This window comes from Prionailurus bengalensis, chromosome D1 (assembly GCF_016509475.1).
Source record: "Prionailurus bengalensis isolate Pbe53 chromosome D1, Fcat_Pben_1.1_paternal_pri, whole genome shotgun sequence".
Classification (NCBI taxonomy): domain Eukaryota; kingdom Metazoa; phylum Chordata; class Mammalia; order Carnivora; family Felidae; genus Prionailurus; species Prionailurus bengalensis.
In genome coordinates this window covers 63,520,285-63,542,735 of record NC_057346.1, presented here as the reverse complement: position 1 = coordinate 63,542,735, position 22,451 = coordinate 63,520,285, and the positions used below count along the sequence as shown (strand labels likewise).

The 22,451-nt window shown below is 41.2% G+C and overlaps 1 protein-coding gene across 3 annotated transcripts in view; it reads right to left on the bottom strand.

Annotated features, from left to right (window-relative positions):
- Positions 1–22,451, bottom strand: part of DNHD1 (dynein heavy chain domain 1) — an 80,009-nt gene that overhangs the window by 53,839 nt on the left and 3,719 nt on the right. For all 3 annotated transcript variants that reach the window (XM_043580517.1, XM_043580514.1, XM_043580516.1), the window contains exons 3-9: positions 20,674–20,847; positions 15,448–15,651; positions 15,258–15,368; positions 13,303–13,459; positions 4,372–4,626; positions 3,883–4,020; positions 3,693–3,744 (exon numbers count right to left, since the gene is read on the bottom strand). In XM_043580517.1, coding sequence (XP_043436452.1) covers positions 3,693–3,744; positions 3,883–4,020; positions 4,372–4,626; positions 13,303–13,459; positions 15,258–15,368; positions 15,448–15,651; positions 20,674–20,847 — 1,091 coding nt within the window. The remainder of the gene's footprint in view (positions 1–3,692; positions 3,745–3,882; positions 4,021–4,371; positions 4,627–13,302; positions 13,460–15,257; positions 15,369–15,447; positions 15,652–20,673; positions 20,848–22,451) is intronic.

Sequence of the window (22,451 nt, the reverse complement as noted above, 5' to 3'; positions counted from 1 at the left end):
TAGGTTAAATCAATCATATTCCTTCTCTTGAAAATTTGAAACAAGTCAGCCACACATACAGGAAAACTTAACTGACAGATCATCTAGAGTCAAGGATGGGGTTGGTACCACAGGACGCCCAAGTCATTTGGAAGCAATAGTTATAAGGGAGCAGAAAGTTCAAAGAAAGCAGAGACAGCTAGTTTTAGGAGAGAATCAGGGGAACTGGGAAGAAGCACAGAGAGAAGTAGAGATAAAAGGATAAGCAGCAATTTGAGAGATGTGGCTCTCTTCCTGACTTTCTAGTCTCCATTTCTGTGAAGAGTGGTGCTATTACATCTTTTCTGCCTTTGAATTTGGTAACTTTCTGTTTTGTGAGCTCCAAAACACGAGACAACGTTGAAGAACTATGATTGAAGGTACCAAGACCCACAGGAGCACTCAAGCAATACGGTGCGATACAGTCAATTCATGTGTGATTCTGGGCCATGGAAAGAAAAGCTAGTGTATTTTCAATACAACTTGGTGAATGCAATATCCCAACAAAACAAAACAGAAATCACTAACAACTTCATAGCCAAGTGAAAGAAAGAGTCAAATAAAGCTTTCTTATGATAAGAAATATGATATCGATTAAATCAAAGAAACATAAATTACCTGTCACCACTGAGGGATTTGGGCTTCAATTTAAAATAGATATGTATCAATATAATGTGTGTGTGTGTGTGTGTGTGTGTGTGTGTGTGTATAAGTCAACCTGGAGCTGCATTTTTAAATATCAATCTAACTGTGAAAAACCAAATAATGTAGACCTTTACTGTAGATTTCCTTGAATGAGTCACTCAGACATTGAGTCACTTAGACTGCTGCTTAGTCCACAGAGCAGCAAAAGCTTCTCATCAAACATATATACTTTTCATGTCTTCAGTATTTCTTACAGGATGATTGGGAAAAAAGTGTCTCTTCTCTTCCATTTCTGGTCCACTCACTGTTACAATGCTTACCTCTATTCTTCCTCTTGCTGGTCATACTCGTTATGTGTCACACTCCCAAGAGACCCTTCCTGCCACATGTAGCCCCTTGGCCAAAATATACAGTAAGGACAGTTTAATTGTTTACATTCTATCTCTACGCTAACTTCAACACCACCCCAACCAAAACATACAGGAAAAAGTTTATAATAAAAATGGAGCAATCCTTTGTCCCTTCTCAGTGTAACAGATTTATCTTACCACAGATATCAAAAAGATACACTGATCTGGGTAAAGTTAACGTAAGAACCTTAAGTTCCTGAACTTGACACCTGCCAGATGAGAAGAATCATTATCTGATTGTATTTTCCTAGTTTTAAACTGCTCAAAATTCCTGAAACGATTGTAAGGGTAACAATATTGATCATCTTTTTTGGTTCTAGTACTAAGACTGTTCTGTGGAAAATGTTGGAGAATGAAGCTTAAAGACTGCAAAACATATTGCAACTATGTTATTAGTAATAGATTGAGTCTTCTTCTAGGGGTCAGACTCTAGTCAGTGTGTAAGTTTCTACTGTAAGGGGCTGATTTTTCATGTTTGTATGTATAAGTAGAGGTACTGAAATTATTTTGTAATTTGGCTAAAACGATGTACACATTTTGCCTCACTTAAGTAACAAATTTCTCAGATAGATGTATGTTTCTTAAACACCACTAGTTCTGTTTTAACTGCTAGATATTTAGTTTTATTAAATACTACTCCAATTTTCATCAAGAATTTAAGAAAAATCCTAAATCAGAACTTTGGTTCTAGTTCCTCCATGATATTACTTTGATTTTCCATGTTGATCTTTTTTTTTTTTCCTTCAAATGTTGGTTTTGAAAAATCTCAAATATGTAAGAAAGTTTAAAAGTACTACAAACCCCTTTTACCTATCCACTTTGATTCAACAATTATTAATATTTTGCCCACATTGCTTTGATTTTCCTTTTCTCTTTCCTCAAAAACATTTGAAAGTAAGATAACAAGCATCAGGACATTTCATGCCTAAATGTACCGGTCCATAGTGATCCTTTAAAAGTAGAAGGGATAGGGGTGCCTGGGTGACTCAGTCAACTGAGCGTCCAACTCTTGATTTCAGCTCAGGTCATGCATGACCCCAGGATTGTGGGATCAAGCCCTGAGTTGGGCTACTCACTGACCGTGGAGCGTGGTTAAGAGTCTCTCCCTCTGCCCCTTCTGTGTGTGCTCTCTCTCTCTCTCTCTCTCTCTCTCTCTCTCTCTCAAAAAAAAAAAAAAAAAAAAAAAAGTAGACGGGATAACCCAGGACATTGCAGGTGAATATTTTCACTTTCATTAGAATTTAGAATAAAATTTTAAGGTTTTTGCTTGTTTTGCCATTCAAAGAAAAATACTACAATATACCAAAACATGAATTAGTAAAAAATATGAGAGAATAATGTGAAATATCTGGTTTTCTTCAGTCCTTAATACTAATAATGCTAAGAAGTTACTATCTTTAGCATGTATCATTATGTGCTGAGCACTATACTAGACATATCACCTCATTTAATGCTGCAAGTTAGGTATTTTAACAAAAATACCTAATTCCCATTTTACAGGCTAGTAAACTAATGTGTTTGGTTCTAGAGCCCTACCTCTTTCCACTGGCCATGTAAAACAAATATCAATAGTCTCTACCATTTAACCTAGATGCACTTGAGAACAAATATGCCCCAATTGGTGTGATTTGTAAAAGACATGTGCTGCTTTCAATGAACCTTCCACTTCCTTGTCATCTATTTCCTAAAATTGACTTCATGTCTTTATTTTAAAAAAATTTTTTAATGTTTATTTATTTTTGAGAGAGAGAGAGAGAGAGAGAGAGAGAGAGAGAGAGTGTCAGAGTGTGAGCAGGGGAGGAGCGGATAGAGAGGGAGACACAGAATCGAAGCAGGTTCCAGGCTCCAAGCTGTCAGCACAGAGCCTGACACGGGGCTCAAACTCACACACTGTGAGATCATGACCTGAGCTGAAGTCGGAGGCTCAACCAACTGAGCCACCCAGGCGCCCAACTTCATGTCTTTAAATCATCCTGCTGAAAACATACTAGTTGAGTGAAGGCGGTGGTGGGGGTAAGTACTTACATGTCAGATGTGCCTGAATGCATGTAATAGTTTTATTTGTAACTGGGTTAGTATTGCAAATAAAGGAAATGTGAACATGTATTTCCTCCCTGATTGTTAACAAGTTTGAGGACTGAAAGCCAGTAATAACTGGTCACCATAATAGCTCAATACTAATAGATTATCTTACATGAAATGAAAAAGAGTTGTCCGAAATAAAGCAAATATCAAATAAGCAGAGTTCTTCAAGTAAATACAAATTTACTTGGCAATCAAATTTAATAGTAAACAAAATGCCATTATGACATTAGAGAGTAATTTCACGGAGTTTGAATGAACGAGAGGAAGGACAATGTACTTACATTCTTTTACACACCTCTCATTCCACTCAACTGGATGCACACACATGCACACGAGCACAGGCATGAGTGAGCAAAGACACACCCACACTCTCTAACCCCCGCCCCCCACACCTGTGTGCAGTACCCAGGTCATAGCTGCTCCCTCCACACCTAAGGCCTGACTCTGTGGCCATGCCATTGGCACTGTGCATGTGACTCTCCCTGCTCCTTCCACCCTTCCTACCCGCCTGCCTGTGTCTCCTTACTTAAATACCTTCAGAAATCAAGGAGTCCCAGGGGGTCTTCAGGTCTGTAGATTGCATTACCTTCACACCAAGGCAGGTAGAGGGGGGCAGAAACAGAAAACAAGGAACTAAGTTCAGACCAGGCTGAGAACTTCTGATTACACAGGGGATTAGAATTGGGAATTCCTGCAGCCAGCCCCCCTGCCCAGTCCAGGATACCTTCAGGGCAGAGGCCTTGACAGACTGCAGGCCCCCAGTTAGAATCTGGATCATGTTTTCAATACATGGCTCATGAGACAGCTGGCCACAATCGTCAAAGACCAGCTCTGCTGAGAGAAAGGGATTCTGCCTTGGGGCCTGTCAAGAAAGGTCATGACAGGGGCGCCTGGGTGGCGCAGTCGGTTAAACGTCCGACTTCAGCCAGGTCACGATCTCGCGGTCCGTGGGTTCGAGCCCCGCGTCAGGCTCTGGGCTGATGGCTCAGAGCCTGGAGCCTGTGTCCGATTCTGTGTCTCCCTCTCTCTCTGCCCCTCCCCCGTTCATGCTCTGTCTCTCTCTGTCCCAAAAATAAATAAACGTTGAAAAAAAAAATTAAAAAAAAAAAAAGAAAGGTCATGACAGCTCGTGGGGCTACAGATCAGTATCTGCTGTCTGCCATGTGGCCTTGACTGCCTGTCCCGCCTCCACGTATGCCATCCACTCCCTTACCTGCAGGATGTTGGCCACGAAGGAGGTTATCTCCTCCTCTATGATAGACACAAGGTTCTGGCCAATCATGTGGTCCACCAGGCGGGCCAACTGTCCCAGCCGCAGCAACCACGCCTCTGTCTGCCTCAGCTTCTGCTCCAGCTGCTGGCCCTGTACCTTCTGAAGATACACCGAGGGTTGGTCAGTCCTGATCCTCTTGCAGTTTTTCAGCCGCTCCTGCAGGCCCTGTTGCATGTGATACGTATCCTCGTGAACCTGTCAGAATAGAGAGTGGAAAACTCACTGGACAAAGGGAAAAGAAAACAAACTGGCTACCCGCTGGCCTGTGCAAAACTCTCGGGTCTCAGAGTCTGAAACCTAGCACCTCGATATACCCACGGAAGGCTGCTTTTTGGTAGAGATTAGCCCCCGAAATCCTTTAGTGACCAGAGAAGATGCAAAATGGAGAACATACATTGAGAGGCCACAGTGCTAATTTGATAGGCCAGGCCTGTCTGCTAAAGGCCCCAAGGATCGAACTCAGAAAATGTGTGCGTGTGTAAACAGAGAAGCTTACTAACACACAGGCTACACAAAAGAAGAGAAAGATTGGATAAGTAGGGCTCGGCAATAATTCCAGGACACAGATTCCAATCAGCAGGGCTGGGAGGTGTGGCCTGCTGGCTAGCATAATACTCCTTATGTGACAGCAGATGCTGTCTCGGGACACTGACAGAGGCTTTCCACTGGGGGATGAAGAATGTGGGATAAAAGTCTAAGAGCCTCTTGGTGGCTCTTTCTCACATCTGGGAGGTTGCTGACAGTTGCCACCTCTCAGGGTTTGTCCTGTTGAGGAACAGAGGGGAGACACCAGAAAGACATGCTTGGCCAGATGGACCTTCTGTCCCTGAAGCTCTCCTGTCTGTTTTGATGCTCAGTAGACTCTGTGATTAGATTGTATTCTGCTCAACCTGAGCTCAAACCCCAGTCTTCTGAGACCCAGACATAAGGCACTTGAGGCCTGAGCCACACATCATACACAAATGTGCCCTTGGGCTTGACAAGAGGTTCTCTTTCACACTCTAGAAATACCCTCCATACTTTGAGTGCTTCATACACAAATGTGCCCTTGGGCTTGACAAGAGGTTCTCTTTCACGCTCTAGAAATACCCTCCATATTTTGAGTGCTTCATACACAAATGTGCCCTTGGGCTTGACAAGAGGTTCTCTTTCACGCTCTAGAAATACCCTCCATACTTTGAGTGCTTCCCACTTCACAGCCCATAGTGCGACGCATCGCCACTAGCTAGTTACTCGTGTCACTCATGCACTGCACTGGCAATTCTACCAGGACGAGGCCTCTGTCACATCTTATTGCATTTATTGCTTCACATAATGCCTGGCACAGGTGGTTCCACAGGACATATAAAAAGAATCTATCACTCAAGCTGAAAGGGCTTACTGAGTGCCAATTAGGATAAAACCATACACAAAGCAACAATAATTACTAAACAAGTATGTAATCAGTATACATTTTTAAAGCCTCACCACTAAGGGGCAATATCTTCAATACCTTCAAAGTTCTGAGGAATTTTTTTAACCTGTAATTCTGTATCTAGCCACAGTATCACACTGAAATTTGGGGATGAATAAAGACATTTTTAGATATACAAAGACTCTAAACATTTACCATCCACAGATTCTCTCTGAAAAAAATGAAACAAAACAAACAACAGTATATTTTTGACAGAGGAAAATGAATATAAGAGCTACAAGAAGCTTTGATGAGCAAAGACATTTGTAAAACATATTGCCAGGTCTAAATGAGCAGGCTACAAAACAAGAATGTTCATAACAATCCAGGATTAAATTCCAGTAGATCTGAACATAAGTGGAATAGGGAGGGTGGAGGGTGGGGAGAGGAAGAGAGGAGAGAAAGGAAATTAGAATACAGTAAAGGTTCTTATTCTGCTAGGGAGAAAGACATGGATACAAATGCACACTTGGCATTCATTCACTCAAAACACTCGCTGAGCATCTACTATATGACATAACCTATAAGAAGCACTACAGATATATCAGTGAATGAAACAAATAAAAATCCCTACCCTCTTGGAGGTTGGGGGAGAAATACAATAATATATAATATAATAATATATAATAATAAATAAGTAATTTATATTCTATGTAAAAAGGTTATAGGTGCTATGAGCAAAGGAAACACAGAGTAGAAAAAGGGGTCAGGGATGCTGGTGATAGTGGGGGTTTGCAAGTTTAAATAGGGTGACCCAGAGAAGGCCTTCCTGACAAAGTGCTTTTAGAAAAAGACATGAAAGAGACATTGTTATAAAAGTGTAAATGGAACAGCTACATCTTTTGAGCAGGTGTATACATTTCTTACATATGGATTCAGCTGCAAGTGAGAGAAAACTGGAAAAAAAGTGTGGTTTAAGCAAGTAAAAGGTTTATTTAATGCAATAAGAAATCCCTTAATGGTATATTGGCCCAACAGTATCAATAAAAACAACACTCATTTTGGGGCACCTGGTGGCTCAGTCGGTTAAGCGTCCGACTTTGGCTCAGGTCATGATCTCACTGTTGGTGGGGCTCAATCCCTGCATCGGGTTCTGTGATGACAGCTCAGAACCTGGAGCCTGCTTTAGATTCTGTTTTTCCCTCACTCTGCCCCTCCCTCACTTACACTCTGTCTCTCTCTGTCTCTCAAAAATAAAACATAAAAAAAAAGCTCCTTTTATGTTTCTTCTCCTCAATCTTTAATATGACTTTTGCCTTTATCATTGTGTAAAAGCTTCTCTATCACCAAAAATTTCATCCAAGGGTCAGACAATAAGTCAGGAGTAAATGTTCACTATGACATCCCGGTTAGATATGCCTCTTTTAAAAAGTTTTCTCGGTGACTTCCACTTATGTTTAATTGCCCTGAACAGAGTTAAGTGGCTTCCTCCAGCTACAAGTTTATGAAAAGAAACAGTCAAGATTCTAAAACTAAGAAGGATGAATAGGCATTGAGTGGTTCCTGGGCAACTATGAGAAAAATAAAGTGTATAACATCCAAATCATTAGAGGACAATAATGGCAACAAAAATGTAAACAACCCACCAAGAGACAAGAAACACAAGGAAGAATCAACCAGAAATTGCAGGAAATAGAAAACATCAAAATAAGATGGAAAAATAAGTCCAAACCTATCAGTCATCATGATAAATGAGATAAATCTATTGCGAGACATAGACTCTCAGACTAAATGTCTTCCAGCTATTTGTAAGAGATACACATAAAACAAAATAACAAAGGAAGGTTGAAAACAAACTAATAGAAAAAGATACATGGAGCAAATGCCTGATGTAGTTTACCTCAAACAAAAGAGAACTCTAGCAGAAAAGTAGTAACAGAATGCAGACTTCATAGCAATAAAGTCACCAAGAAATACTATTATGAATCTTTATGCATACAACATGATTTTGAAATACATGTTGCAAAGTGAAAGAACATCAAGGAGAAATGAACAAATCTATAGTCATAGGAGGGGATGTTTTTAACATGCATCTCTCAGAAACTGAAAGATAAGGTGGATTAAAAAAAATTATTGTGGTGGTAGAATATTTGCACAGAACAATGAGTGAGCTTGGTCTAATATATACATTTTCTTAGACTGAGTTCCCTAGAAGAAGAGCCTGAGAGAGGAATTTGGGGAAATGTGATTTATTAAAGGAATGATCTTCAGGAAACAAACCTCCAAGGGAAAGAGGGAAGCAAAACAGGAAAGGGGAAAGTACCAAGCAAGAGCTCAGCAAAGGCTGTTCTTGTTCTGATGTGGAGGGGGAGGAGGCTTTGGAATGAAGACCCTATTGTACGGCTGTCCCACCATGAGACAAGGAGCCAAAAAGAAGGCAGAGGAACTGTGACATATGAAAGAGACTATGGAGAAGTGACCATTAAATGCAGTGCACAATTTTGGACTGCATCCTGAAACAAAAACAAAACAAAACAAAACAACCCCCCCCCAAAAAAAAACCCAAAAAAACACAAAAAACAGTTATAAAGGACATTTTTGGAATAATTCGCAAATTTCTAGGAAGGACTATGGGTTAGATAACAAAATAGTATCCAAGTGAAATCTCCTAATGTTTGATCATTGCACTGGAGTTGTGGAAGAAAATGTCCTTGTTCTTAAAGAGAAACACACTGGCATATTTAGGGGTAAGGGAACTTACCATGTGCAACTTAAAACTCTCAAATGGTTCAGGAAAATAATGTATACTTACATAGAGAAAGAAAAAGAGCAGAAATGATAAATAAGACAAACTAATAATCTGGGTAAAAGGTAAATGAGAGTTTATTATACTATCCTTGCAACTTTCCTAATAAACTTGAACTTATATCAAAATAAAAAGTTATACAAGAAAGAAGTAAGAAGAAAAAAAGAAAATGGGTTTGTCCCAGTAATGCAAAGCTGGTGTAACACCAATTATTCACCATATTAGACTAAAGGAGAAAAATTCCCATAATCGTTTAAACAGAATCAGAAAAAAAAATCACTGGACAAAATTCAATACCCATTCGTGGTCAAACCTCTTAGCAAACTAAGAATTGATGGGAACATCCTTAAAAATTGATAAAGGTTATCTACCAAACACTCACATTTTATATCATTATTTATTTAGTGTTTCAAATCTATTTTAGTTATTTAATAATGCTACAATTTATTGGGCAGCAGCATGCTTTTATTAGCACAGAGTACAGGCTTGGCTCTATAACAATTCAGTTGCCATTTGGGATGATTACTCCTTCTCCCTCTCCCCTGCTCCACCCCTCACCTTTGGGGTGACTGCCAACAGGGACAAGTTCCATTCCATTCCACACGGCAGCACAGAAAGTGGCTCTACATGTTGCATTTGCTTGTCTTTTCACTTTTCCTATGGTGCTTTTTAAAAAGTTAATTTTAGGGGCGCCTGGGTGGCGCAGTCGGTTAAGCGTCCGACTTCAGCCAGGTCACAATCTCGTGGTCCGTGGGTTCGAGTCCCGCGTCAGGCTCTGGGCTGATGGCTCAGAGCCTGGAGCCTGTTTCCGATTCTGTGTCTCCCTCTCTCTCTGCCCCTCGCCCGTTCATGCTCTATCTCTCTCTGTCCCAAAAATAAATAAACGTTGAAAAAAAAATAAATAAAAAGTTAATTTTAATTTTTTTAATGTTTATTTATTTTTGAGAGAGAGATAGAGCATGAGTTGGGGAGGGGCAGAGAGAGAGGGAAACACAAAATCTGAAGCAGGCTCCAGGCTCTGAGCCATCAGCACAGAGCCCCACGTGGGGCTTAGACTCACGAACCATGAGATCATGACTGGAGCCAAAGTTGGACACTCAAGCAACTGGGCACCCCAAAAAGTTAATTTTAGTACAGACAAATGTCTTGATATTTTTATGGTTTACACTTTTTAATATCTTAAGAAACCCTGAGATAATAAACATGTGATATGGTCTTCTGAAAGCTTTTTGGATTTTCTTTTCACACTTAAGTCTTTTATATACCATGAATTAATTTTTGTGTATGGTGTAGCAACTATTAGAAAACAATAATGTTTTAAAATACCATTTATAATAGCAACAAAAAGATACCAAATATCTAGTAATAAGTCTAATGAAATATATTCAAGACCTCTATAGGAAACCTATAAAACTTCAGTAGGAGAAATTAATCAAAATACATGAAGAGATCCATGTATATGAATTAGAAAATGAAATATTAAGATATCAATTCTCCCTCAAATTGATATACAAATTTAAAACAAGCCAATAAAAAAAATCCCAGCAAATTATTTTGTGGAAATTAGCAAGCTGATTCTAAACTTGATATGGAAATTTAAAGGCCCTAGCACAGCCAGGGAAATCTTGTATAATAAAAAGTTATAGAACCTATAATACCAAATATCAAGACGTACCACAAAGCTGCAATAATTAAGATGGTGTGACACTGGCCAAAAGACAGACTAATCAGACACAAGACAGTCTAGAAACAGACCCACACATATACAGTCATCTGATTTAAGAAAATGACACTACTGTAATTAGGTGGGGAAAGGATATTTTTTTCAATAAATGGGGAAAATAAAACTTGGCTCTTATGTCACACCATACATAAAAATTAATTTGAAATGTACTATAGACCTAAATGTGAAAGAAAATATAATAAAAGTTCTAGAAGAAAACAAGGAAATATCTACATGACTCTGGGGCAGGCAAATATTTCTTAAACCAGGATTCAAAAGGCACTAATCAAAAAAGATTGACAAAATGAACTTCAAGAAAATTAAGAACTTCTGTTAATCAAAAGACACCATTAAGGGACACCTGGCAGGCTCAATTGGTAGAGCATACATCTCTTGATTTCAGGGTCTCAGGGCCATGAGTTCAAGCCCCATGTTGGGTATAGAGCTTACTTAAAAAAAAAAAAAAGACACTATTAAAATAGTAAAAGGGTAAGCCACAGACTGGGAGAAAATATCTATTTTATATATATATATATATATATAATATATATATATATAATTTATATATATATTATATATATTTATATATATAATATATATATAATTTATACATATATATTTGTATATATATATATTTGATACAGGATGCATATCTAGACTATCTAAAGAACTCTTACATTTTAATAGGAAAAAAACAGACAACAGTTAAAAATAAACAAGAGACTCAGACCATCACAGAAGAAGGTACCAAAACAGCCAATAAGCATATGAAAAGACGCTCAACAACCTTGGTGATCATAGAAACACAAATTAAAACTACAGTGAGGGGCACCTGAGTGGCTCATTCGGTTAAGTGTCTGACTCCTGATTTCAGCTCAGGTCATGATCTCATGGTTGTGAGATCAAGTCCCGCATCTGGCTCTGCACTGAGTGTGGAGCCTGTTTGATATTTTCTCTCTCTCCTTCTCCTTCTGCCCCTCCCCTGCTTGCATGTGCTCTCTCTCTAAAACAAACAAACAAACAAACAAAACTACAATGAGATACCACTATATACCAGTTTGGCTAAAATTAAAAACCCTGACAATACTAAAGGTTGATGAGAACATAGGACAATTGGAAGTCTCCTACACTGTTGGGGAATACAAACTGGTACAACCACTCCAGAAAACTGTTTGGTACTGTAAAACAGACATGTACCTTATTCCAGCAGTTTCACTCCTAGAACACATACTCCAAACAAATGAGTGCTTATGTCCACCAAGGGACATGCACAAGAATGTTCTCATCAGGGGCGCCTGGGTGGCTCAGTCAGTTAAGCGTCCGACTTCAGCTCAGGTCATGATCTCACGGTCCGTGGGTTTGAGCCCCGCGTCGGGTTCTGTGCTGACAGCTCAGAGCCTGAAGCCTGTTTCAGATTCTGTGTCTCCCTCTTTCTCTGACCCTCCCCTGTTCATACTCTCTCTCTGTCTCAAAAATAAATAAATGTTAAAAAAAATTAAAAAAAAAGATGTTCTCATCAGCATTATTCATAACAGCAAAAGCTGAAACAAACTCAAATGTCTATCGATAGGAGAATAAATTGTGGTATATTCATACAGGAAATACCACATAGCATACAAAAGAGTGAACCACTGCTTCCTAGAAGATTATGGATAAACCTTGCTAACATAATGTTGAGTGAAAAAAAAAATGTTGATTCCATTTATATGAAATTCAAAATCAGACTAAATTAATCTACGGTGACAGAGATCAGAGTAGTAGTTACCTTTGTGGGGGTACTGACAGGAGAGGTACCAGGGAGCTTGCTGAGGTGCTGGAAATGTTCTACATCTTGATCTGGGTGGTGGTTACATGGATGTATATACATGTAAATATTTCAACAAACTGCACACTTACAATTTGTTTACTGCATGCAAAATGTACCTTAATTGACAAAATAAACCTCTATTTTTATTTATTTATTTTTTATTTTGAGAGAGAGAGAGAGAGAGAGAGAGAGAGCGAGCAGGGGAAGGGCAGAGAGAGAATCTTAAGCAGGCTCCATGCCCAGCATGCCCACAACCATGGGCTCATGACCTGAGCTGAAATCAAGAGTTGGATGCTTAACCAACTGAGCTACCCAGGCACCCCCAAAGTAAACTACTATTAAAAAATTTTAATATTTTTGTAACATTAAAACAAGAGTGGGATTTAGGAACTGGGAGGTACAGAAAGGCCATGGAATAGCTTGCCCCCACCTTCGGCCCCATTCAGCTTAGTGCAGTGTCAGGTCCAGCTGTTATTGTCTGGAGGCTGAAGGCCATTTCCCTGTATGAATCTACCTAGGGCTTCTCGTACATTATTTCTCATGTACTAGATCTCTCTCAGATCTAGTTTACCTAGAGACGGCGATTAGCCAGAGAACTGGGTAAATATCCAGCCCCACCCGACAGACAGCAAACTATAGTGACAGGAACATGTAGCAGGGCCTCCAGGAGCCCTAGGCAGAGGGCAGGTACCACAGATGCAAAATTATGCACAGATGCATAATTAGGAAGGACTCCATCACCGGATGCTTCTACCAGCCACAGTGGCCTACTGAAGATTCAAAATAGGTTCAAAGATAAGCCTAGTAGCATAAAAGATCCAGACTCCAACTTTCAAATTCCCTAATGCCCCTGGCACAAACAGCTAAAGAAAAACCATTGCTATGTTCCTTCTCCTCCCTGCTCAAGGCCAGGACCAACCCTTAGGGAAAAGGTTGGGTCCAAGCCTCTGCCCATCTGTAATTGATCCATCCACCCCACAACAGAGACTGCTGGTGCCGGGCAGGACAATGGCTCTGGGCCAACTTCAGAGTCCAGACCACACAGGGGATCCCAGGAGAAGCATGAGCCAAGAGGAGACTGGGCCTCTGGCAAGCTCAGCTTGGGGAAAAGGTTCACAATAAATTGCACTGCAGCCTCTTACCAGGTGCAGGATGGATGTGCAGAGGTGCAGGCAGCGATGGAGCAGCTGCAGAGCCTTGTGGTTCTCCTTGGCTAGAGCCCGTTGCAGGTCCAGCAGCCCATAGCATTGATCGGGGTCTCGGGGGAGCCAGGATACAGAGCGTAGCTCCTGCAGAAGCCTGCAATCAATGGCTAAGCTTGTCAGAGCCAGCATCTCAGCCTTCTTTCCTTGAACACTTCTGACCTCTTCCTAGCCCAGCACACCACAGAATAAGCAAAGATTTAGAAAGATTCTAATATTCCTGGTGACCTACAGAGACAGATTCCTCTTGAGAATTCTTTGGAAGAATTCAAGCTGAGGAAGTTGCTGGCCGGGGAATGCTTTGGGGAAAGGCCTGGAGTTATGTGCAAATGTTTCTACTGACTGACCTTTCTGCCAGGAGAGTGTCTCCTTGAAAGGCCTAAGGGCCCAAAAAATCTAGATGGGCAGATCAGTTTTAGGATCAAAGGTGAGGAACCTCTAACTTCTCTATGGGCTGACCATCCCTGAGAAAACCTGCTTCTGTTATCTACTCTCTCCATGAGAATTCTACATCTCTAAAAATCCTTGAAAAAGACGAAAGATCCCCAATAAGCAAAAGGTGATCATAATGGGTATCATTTATTCAGCACCTGTTAAAAGGCATTGAACATGGTACTTTATATTTACAATCTCACTTAATTCTCACTATAGCTGCGTGGTAGAAACGTTTATCCCTAGTTTTTATATCAGGAAACGAGGCTCAAAGAGTAAAGTGCTTGCTAGGGTTCAGGATTTAAATTCAGATCTGTCCAGTCTCCAAGCCCTTATGCTTTTAATTACACTATGATGATTAGGCTAGATTGGAGGATTCCCAGAGCAAAGGTTTCAAACTAGTAACCCGTGGGTCAAATTCAGACTGAAAATGTTTTCATATGTTCCAGTAAGAGTTGGCCAGCACACTGTTTTAATAAAAATTTGAGTTAAGTAGGTAAAATTAAGACATTTTACAACAAAATGTGGATTTCCAGGAAATCCTGAAAAACAAGGCAGCTGGCATGCTGTACCCATATTCCCAGAGGCAACAGACAACTGGAACTCAGTAGTGACTGTCCTATTTAGATGCAGTCTCCAGACTGTATTCCCCTGCTCCCTCATGTCTTGCACCTAATCCACTATGTTTCTTCCATAGCTCCGGCTCAGGCCCTGTGGGCATCTGAGTTTGCAACTTCTATCACTGAAGAGAATTAGAGTGGCTGAGGAGTGCAAGATAAGTAAGAAAGTACTGAAAACAGGAATAACTAAGCTTTTCTTCAAAAAAAGAACCCAAAAGGTACCATGGGAAGAGCAGAGAATTTGAATTCAGGCACCTGAGTTACATCCCTAGATCCAATACTCAATAATTGTGTGGTCTGGGGCAAGGTGATGTAGGAATACCTAATTACATGAAAATATGCTCAAGATACATTATTCATAAAAAAACTGCTTACTTAACAGTATGTCAAGTATGACCACATACGTATATGTGATAGAAAATAAGACCAGAGGGGCGCCTGGGTGGCGCAGTCGGTTAAGCGTCCGACTTCAGCCAGGTCACGATCTTGCAGTCCGTGAGTTCAGGCCCCGCGTTGGGCTCTGGGCTGATGGCTCAGAGCCTGGAGCCTGTTTCCGATTCTGTGTCTCCCTCTCTCTCTGCCCCTCGCCCATTCATGCTCTGTCTCTCTCTGTCCCAAAAATAAATAAACGTTGAAAAAAAAAAAATTTAAAAAAAAAAAAAATAAGACCAGAAGGGAAATGTGCAAAATGTTTGTCGTGGTTATTTACGGTTGGTAAAATTAAAGATTTTTTTCTCTTTGTGCTTTTTCATGTCTTCCAAACCTTCTACAAGGAACATGTTATTGTTTTTTTTGTAACAATAATTCAAAAGGTCCATTGACATTGTATTTTGAAGACCTTACCTGCTAATATGCAGAAGCCCAGCTCCAAAGTGGGGCACAGCAAGGAGCAGATGCTTCCCTAGGAAAGTCCGGTGCCGGTGCAGCCCGTGCAACTTCACACTCCTCTTCCAACTACAGACCAGAGGGCAGCGAGAGCATGCTACTGCTCCCCACAACACTTCTCCCCACATCCCATACTGTCACCACCTACCAAGCCAAGGCCTTGTATAAGAGGCAATATTTGAAGAACGGGATGGACTGGAGCTGTTGCCAGAGGACAGAATGGCGGTGCCAGGTGCCCAGCGTGATCGTCTCACTGCCCTCCACAGGATGGACATGCAGGATCCCAAAGGGAGAGAAGATGTAGTACTCAGGGTTCACCTTCTTGGGTGGCACCACCACCAGGCTGTAGGGCCTTTAGAAAAGAGCTCTGGTCAGCAGGAGCCCTGGGAACTCCTGCAGACGTCAGGAAGGGACAAAAGAAGGATGGAGAGGCGAAACATGGAAGCAGGAATGAAGGCAGAAGAAAGTGGGAAGAAGGAAAGAGAAAAGAATGATCTTCAAACTCAAAAAAGGAAGCAAATATTATTAATGTTTTAAAAGTTTATTTATTTATTTTGAGAGAGAGAGCAAGTGGGGGAGGGACAGAGAGAGAGAGAGAGAGAGAATCCCAAGCAGGCTCCCTGCTGTCAGTGCAGAGCCCCACACAGGGTTCCATCCCACGAACTAAACCGTGAGATCATGACCTGAGCCAAAATCAAGAGCCGGACCCTTAACCAATGGAGTCATCCAAGTGCCCCAAGGAAATAAATATTAAGAATAAATGGAAGCCAAAGATGGAAGGGAAGAAAGAAAAAGGCACCCAGCCAGGTCTAAGAAGATCATATCTCCAGATCCAGATACCTTACATTCCATCAAACCTAAGATGCCATCAGTTGTAAGCTGCAGCGTTAAAAAAAAAAAAAAAGAAACATTAAAATGCTGCCAATGTGATACTCCACCAATTTGTAAGATGCATCATAATTTCAGAGATGTTAAAATGTAAAAAAAAAAAAAAAGTACATCTTAGAGATGATAAAATATGTATATCTCTAGGTACTGAAATAACATGCAGAGAAAATCAGTGGGTGCTGTTGGGAGTAACTGAGAATGGGGAAAAGCAGGGGGTGAATAGAAGACTCGACACAGGCAAATAAAGAGGAAAACTGCAACCAAAGAACCACTCAAGTACCTCCGGAGCCACCTTAAAATCCTACTAAGTTCTCTTACTTCAGCACAATGCACCTGCTTCCCAAACTAAATGCCATTTATATAGTTGTATCTAGTTGCAGGGGACTGGTTAGCATAATGCTGTTTGGGCACATTCAATAAAGTATTTATCAACTTTTATTTTACAGTTTTATTTTTATAACTTGGAGCCAATAATATACTTAAGCATTAGGTATATTTGAAAGCCCTTTATAAGCTTTGATGTCCCAGTTCCTATGCCTATAATGCCTAAGAGATAAAAGGGCCCTCTTCTATCTCTTCCCTCTCAACTTTCTAGAATACATGATTAAGCAAATGACTGAAGAACATTTAGATAGATCCAGAATGAACTCACTAAGTCAAGTCATGTAAAACTTTGTTTCCTTTCTGACAAAGTGACTAGATTTTCCCAAGTACTCTTTTTCCCCAAACCATTTCTTCTGAAACAAAGAGGAGCCATAACTTTTTCCAAGATAGTTAAGGAAAGAATATAGGATTTAAAACTGAATCTACCTGACTCAAGTCACCTCCCTTAACCACTGGGCTGCTTAGTTTCCCACAGTTTCCTGTACTAATTGAACCCTGGCTCCCCCAAGGGGCCATTCCTTCCCTTATGACCTTCTTATGAACACTACTCTTTCTTTTCTCTTTGTCAGAAGCTGCTTTCTTCTTCTTTTTCTCCTCCTTCTTCTCCCTCTTCTCCTTCTTCTTCTAGGATTTTAAGTAATCTCTACAACCAACATTGTACAACCAAACTTACAACCCCAAGGTCAAGAGTTCCATGCTCTACAGAATGAGCCAGCCAGGCACCCCTAAATGCTACTCTTCCTGCACATGGTCAGGATAGAGGGTACTCTTCTCACTCCCCACAGCGAGTGCTCCTTTGGGGGATAGTTACTCATTCGACTGTGCTAGGCACTAAGGATATAGCAGTAAACAGGAAAAATTCAGTTCCTGACTTCATATGGAATTTAATTAAACCATTTATTGAGTTTCCCTTCTGTCCAAGTGCTGTGATTGGAGATGAGGACATAAAAATAACTGCTACATAGTCCTTGCCCTCAAAGGGCTCAGATCAATCGGAGTATTAAGTGATGCTAGAGAGTATTCAACTGCTTCCCAAACACCTCAAGCTCTCTGCCTTACTGAAACACAGCAAGTTCTATATGGAACTCATCATCTACTTGCCTCCATGCCTGTTCCTACTCTGGATAATTCATTCATTCATTCAACAAATGTTATTGAGTCTCTACTCTATGCCAAATTGTTCTAAACCCTCAGGGTATGCTGTTAAACATAACAAACAAAAATCCCTGCCCTGACCAGCTCTCATTCTATTGAAGAAGAAAGATGATAAACATAATAAATGAGAGGGGAAGAAAAGCACAGGAAGAGGAGGTTGGCAATACCAGGGGAGGACAAGAGTTTGGGGGGAGGGGGGAGGGGGAGGGAGGGAGAGGTGACACTTGAATGAAGACTCTAAGGAAGTGAAGAAATAAATTCCTATCTGAGTATGAATTAACATCCAGGACAAATACCAATATAACACTGTATGTTAACTATGTTAGAATTAAAATGAAAAACTTAATTAAAAAACCTGGGACAAATCCAAGAAAAAATTGATAAATTCAAACACATTGGAAAAAAAAAAAAAACCATTACATGTCCAAGAAACAAAAGGAAACAATAAAGGGCAGGGTTCTGCTTTAACTAATGGTGCACTAGAAATTTAGAACACTCTCACTTGAGAACAACTAGAAAAAGGCAAAATAAACTGGTAAAATATGAAAATCATCTGTATGGACACATCAGGGAAGTCCAAATTAAATGCCGTGGGCTCTGGGTTTGTACCCTGGTCACATTATAGGTTGAAGCAGAAAACAGGGCTTTCCTGGGTGTGGGTCCCCAGCTGCAGCCTCTGATCTTTGGCTGTCTGTGCCTACCCAAAGCTCGGCTCAGGAGCTGACAGTAAAACTGACACACAATCGCCAATAGTGGGATCCACAGGCACCTCTGTTTGGGGAAAAGCACCACCAAATGCTAAACTCACTTCACTGGATTTCCTTCTTTGGCAGATGTTCATCCTATAATTATTCACTGCCTTTTAGTTCTCTTGCTCATGGTTTCTTGTCTCTCCGTGTGCCTAATTATCTTTGATTGTGCTGCTTCTCTGATTATGATGGAGCTGATAGTTTAAAAGTTCTAAGCTTGTAATTTTCTTGGTGTGAGCTCTCCACTGCAGTCAGTAAGCATCCCGTCCCACACCGCCACTGTTACTGGTCAGGTGTGGTGGCTGGCCACTGAGTGTCAGTAGGTAGTTCATCACAGTCAGCCACAAGTGATCATTTCATTAACTGTGATGCCACTACATGGCATGGATTACTAGGACCCTATACACCATTTGCACGGAGCTCAGTACTGTTCAAGGCCAAGGACATTACCAAGGCAATATCAGAATCCCATATTTGAGGCTCCTTTCCTTTCATGATATCAGTAACGGTCCAATCAGGAAAGCAGAAACCAAACAGGGCATTTCAACGAAGTGAATTTAATAGAGAGCTTTTTTTTTTTTTTAAGGTGTCAAAGAAACAAACAGCTGAAAGGGAACACCAAGGTGGCACTGATACAATAACCACAGAAATGGATGCCAGCTCTAGAATGAGAGGAACATAGGGAAGGGGTCTGGATTCTCAGAAGCTATGAGCTTGGGGGAGGGGCTTGTAGACCTGGGGCCTGGATTTCATTGGAGGTGCTGCCAGACTGGTACTAGTGCCTTCAGAGTTTGGAGGAGGGGCAGTCAAGATTCAGAAAGCTGATGGGCAGGTGCCACCCAGCTGGCGCTGGTGCCGTCAGAATCATGAAGAGGCTAATTCAGAAGGTGCCCACTGCTGCCAGGGTGGAGGACCAATCCTGACAGAAGGAGCAAGCAAGGGAAAGAGGAAGTTCCTTCTCTTATCTTGCTGTCCAGTCTCCTTCTAGCACCCCCTACTAAGCAAACCTAACAGGGGGCGCCTGGGTGGCTCAGTCAGTTGAGCGCGACTTTGGCTCAGGTCATGATCTCCTGGCCTGTGAGTTTGAGCCCCGTCGGGCTCTGTGCTGACAGCTCAGAGCCTGGAGCCTGCTTCGGATTCTGAGTCTCCCTCTCTCTCTCTGCCCTTCCCCCGCTCATGCTCTGTCTCTCTCTCTCTGTCAAAAATAAATAAACAATAAAAAAACAAAACAAAACTAACAGGAGGCCAGTTGAAAAAGGAGGAGTAAAGTTTGCAGTCTCAGCCCCAGTGTCATGAAGTAGTGAGAGAAGAGCCAAAAGACAACTGCTTAATAACTGGCACAATGCTTTCAGTGAGAACTTGTTAAATGACCTGATCAGTAAATGCATGGATATGCCCCATTAGTGCTACATAAGCTCAGGAGAAAGACAGCAGTGTATGTAGGAAACAGAGCCTTCTGGGAGGGTACACGACATACTGCTGAAGAGCATGGACTTTTGAGTTAAGACAGTGCTAGGTTTGTCTGTTTCTACCACTTAGTATGTGACAAGTTACTTAACCTCTTTATGCCTCAGGGTGCTCGTCTCATGTATGGAAATAATAACAGCACAATGCTTGGAAAAAAATTGATTAATGGTAATTATTATTTCTGAGAAGAGATGGGATTTGAACAGGGCTTTGAGACATACATAAATTTTAGAGCTAACAGAAGAAAATGAACACCTCCTGAGTCATGTGGAAGGAGGGGACTTGTTTTTATAGCCCCAGAGCTAAAACCAGGACCAGAAGGTAGAAGTTAAAAGAAGACAGAGCTTGGTTCAGTCTAAGGAACAGGGCCCCTTGGGAAACTCAAAGCTTCCCCTCACTGTTCAAACACCAGATTTGTGCACTGGAGTTGGAAGAGATCCCCATTAGATTCCCTTCCGAGGCTACGACCAAATGTTTCTACCATTTTAGGACAGAATAAAGAAGACAGAACCAAAAGTAGAAAAGGCTGTGAGAGCAAAGGGAGCAAAGAAGAGGTGCAGAACGGAAAGGAGGAAGCTGAGAAGGGAAGAGGGAGGCAAACTGGAAGACAGAGGAGAAGCAGCCAGAGAAGAGAAAGGACAGGAGAGGAGTGGGTAAGGAGAGGAAGCCGGGTGGGAGATAGCATGGGAGGAAAACAGGGAGTGGCCAGAGTAAAAGCCATCTGGACTTACCTAAAGTGCCGGCTGGGAGCTACATTGAGATAGAGGAAGTGGATCTTCTTCAGGTATCTCTCTGTCTTCATAATGGTCATCACCTGACTACCCAGGAGGGAAGTCTGAAATGAGAAGCCAGAGCTTCTCTTCTGTAATGTTTTCTTCCCAGGAACTTGTGTATCAAGCTGAGACCTGTATGATTAAAAAAAAAAAAATCAGGAGAAAAGAGACAGAATAAGGAGTCAGCTTGCCACTGTTAGCCAGTGAAAGGAGGAGCAGATTGGATGCCGAAGAGGATGTGATGTAGTATTGTCAGAGCCTATACCCTACCCTACCGCCTATACCCAAAGGTATTCACATACCGAGCAAATACCGTCAAGCAGCTATATTCACACAGACCAATCAATGAACAACCCTTCCCTTTCTGACAAATGAATAATCATTCTGGACTTCTTATGATTACTATGAAGCTATTATTATATAATACTGAATGAAATGGGAATATTTTGTTTTCCCAGCTCATCATCTAGCAAGCCCACAGGCCTGATTTCTCCACCACTGCTTCCTAACCTAGATCTCCTAACCATTGCCCCCATTATGCCTGCTTTCCAACTCTGCATGATTCCATGCCTGTGAGTCTTTCTTGCTCTTCCCCCATCACCACCTAACTTCTAGTTTCACATCCTTTCCTTTCCAGCCAGGATCCAATGGTGCATTCTTCAATCCCCTCAAGCCTACACCAGTACTTTCAGTCTTTTTACCCTTCAACGCCAGCCAACAAAATTGATATAAAAATTAATTTTCCAAGAAACCAAAAACTGAACACCTGGACTATACTAGTCAAGTATATAGCAATGTCACTAATTGACCCAAACCTAGATCAACAGAACAAGTTACCCCAGAGATAACAGTGCCATCCTACTCTAAAAGTTCATATCAACAATAGGGCTTGTAACCTTGATGTTGGATCGGGACATTTGAACCATGTAACAGCTACTGAAGTTTCATTTCCTCAACAGTTAAGAGTCCTACGTGATCTAAATTGGTTCAGAAGATTACTGAACCAGGAATATCAGCCCCTCGACGGATTCCTGGTATCTGATCTCAATTATGGGCTCATGCTGCTCTGGTATCTTCATACAAGTCCTCAGGCACCCTATATCTTTCAGTCCCCTCAGCTGCTATTCCAGACCTCTACCTACTCCCATGCCCAGCCCTGCCAGGCCCCACCTCATTCCCTTCCCTGCCTCCTTCCCTCCCCAGAGAAAACTGAGGTTCTTGGCCGTCAACTAACTTCCCCTAGTTCAGCTGCTTTCCCACACATTTATCTGCCCAGATTCCCATCCTAATCCCATCCTAATCAACTTGAGAGGAAGCAATGCCCTTTCTTCTCTGTAAGACTAATTCCTCCATTTGTGAAGTGGATCCTTTATCCTCTCTTCATGCTATATTTTCAATCTCTTTCTTTTCTTATTGTTAGCCTATATTTATTCATGCACTGTGCAAAAAAATATTGAACACCCACTTCTCAAGCATTGTCGTAAGGGCTATGAACATCTATCTTATTTTTTTTAGGAGGTCTATCCAGACACCAGTGTCCCATTATCTCTCTCTCCCTTTCAAGCCAACCTTCATGAAAGAATAGTAAAATGTGATTTCTACTTCCTTATCTCCCGTTTGCTCCTGAATGCACTAAAATCTGGCTTCCCCTTCACAAAACTGACTGAAATAAATCACTCTCACCAACCTCCTCCTTGTTACTAAAACCAATGAACATTTTTCAGATTTTTCTTACT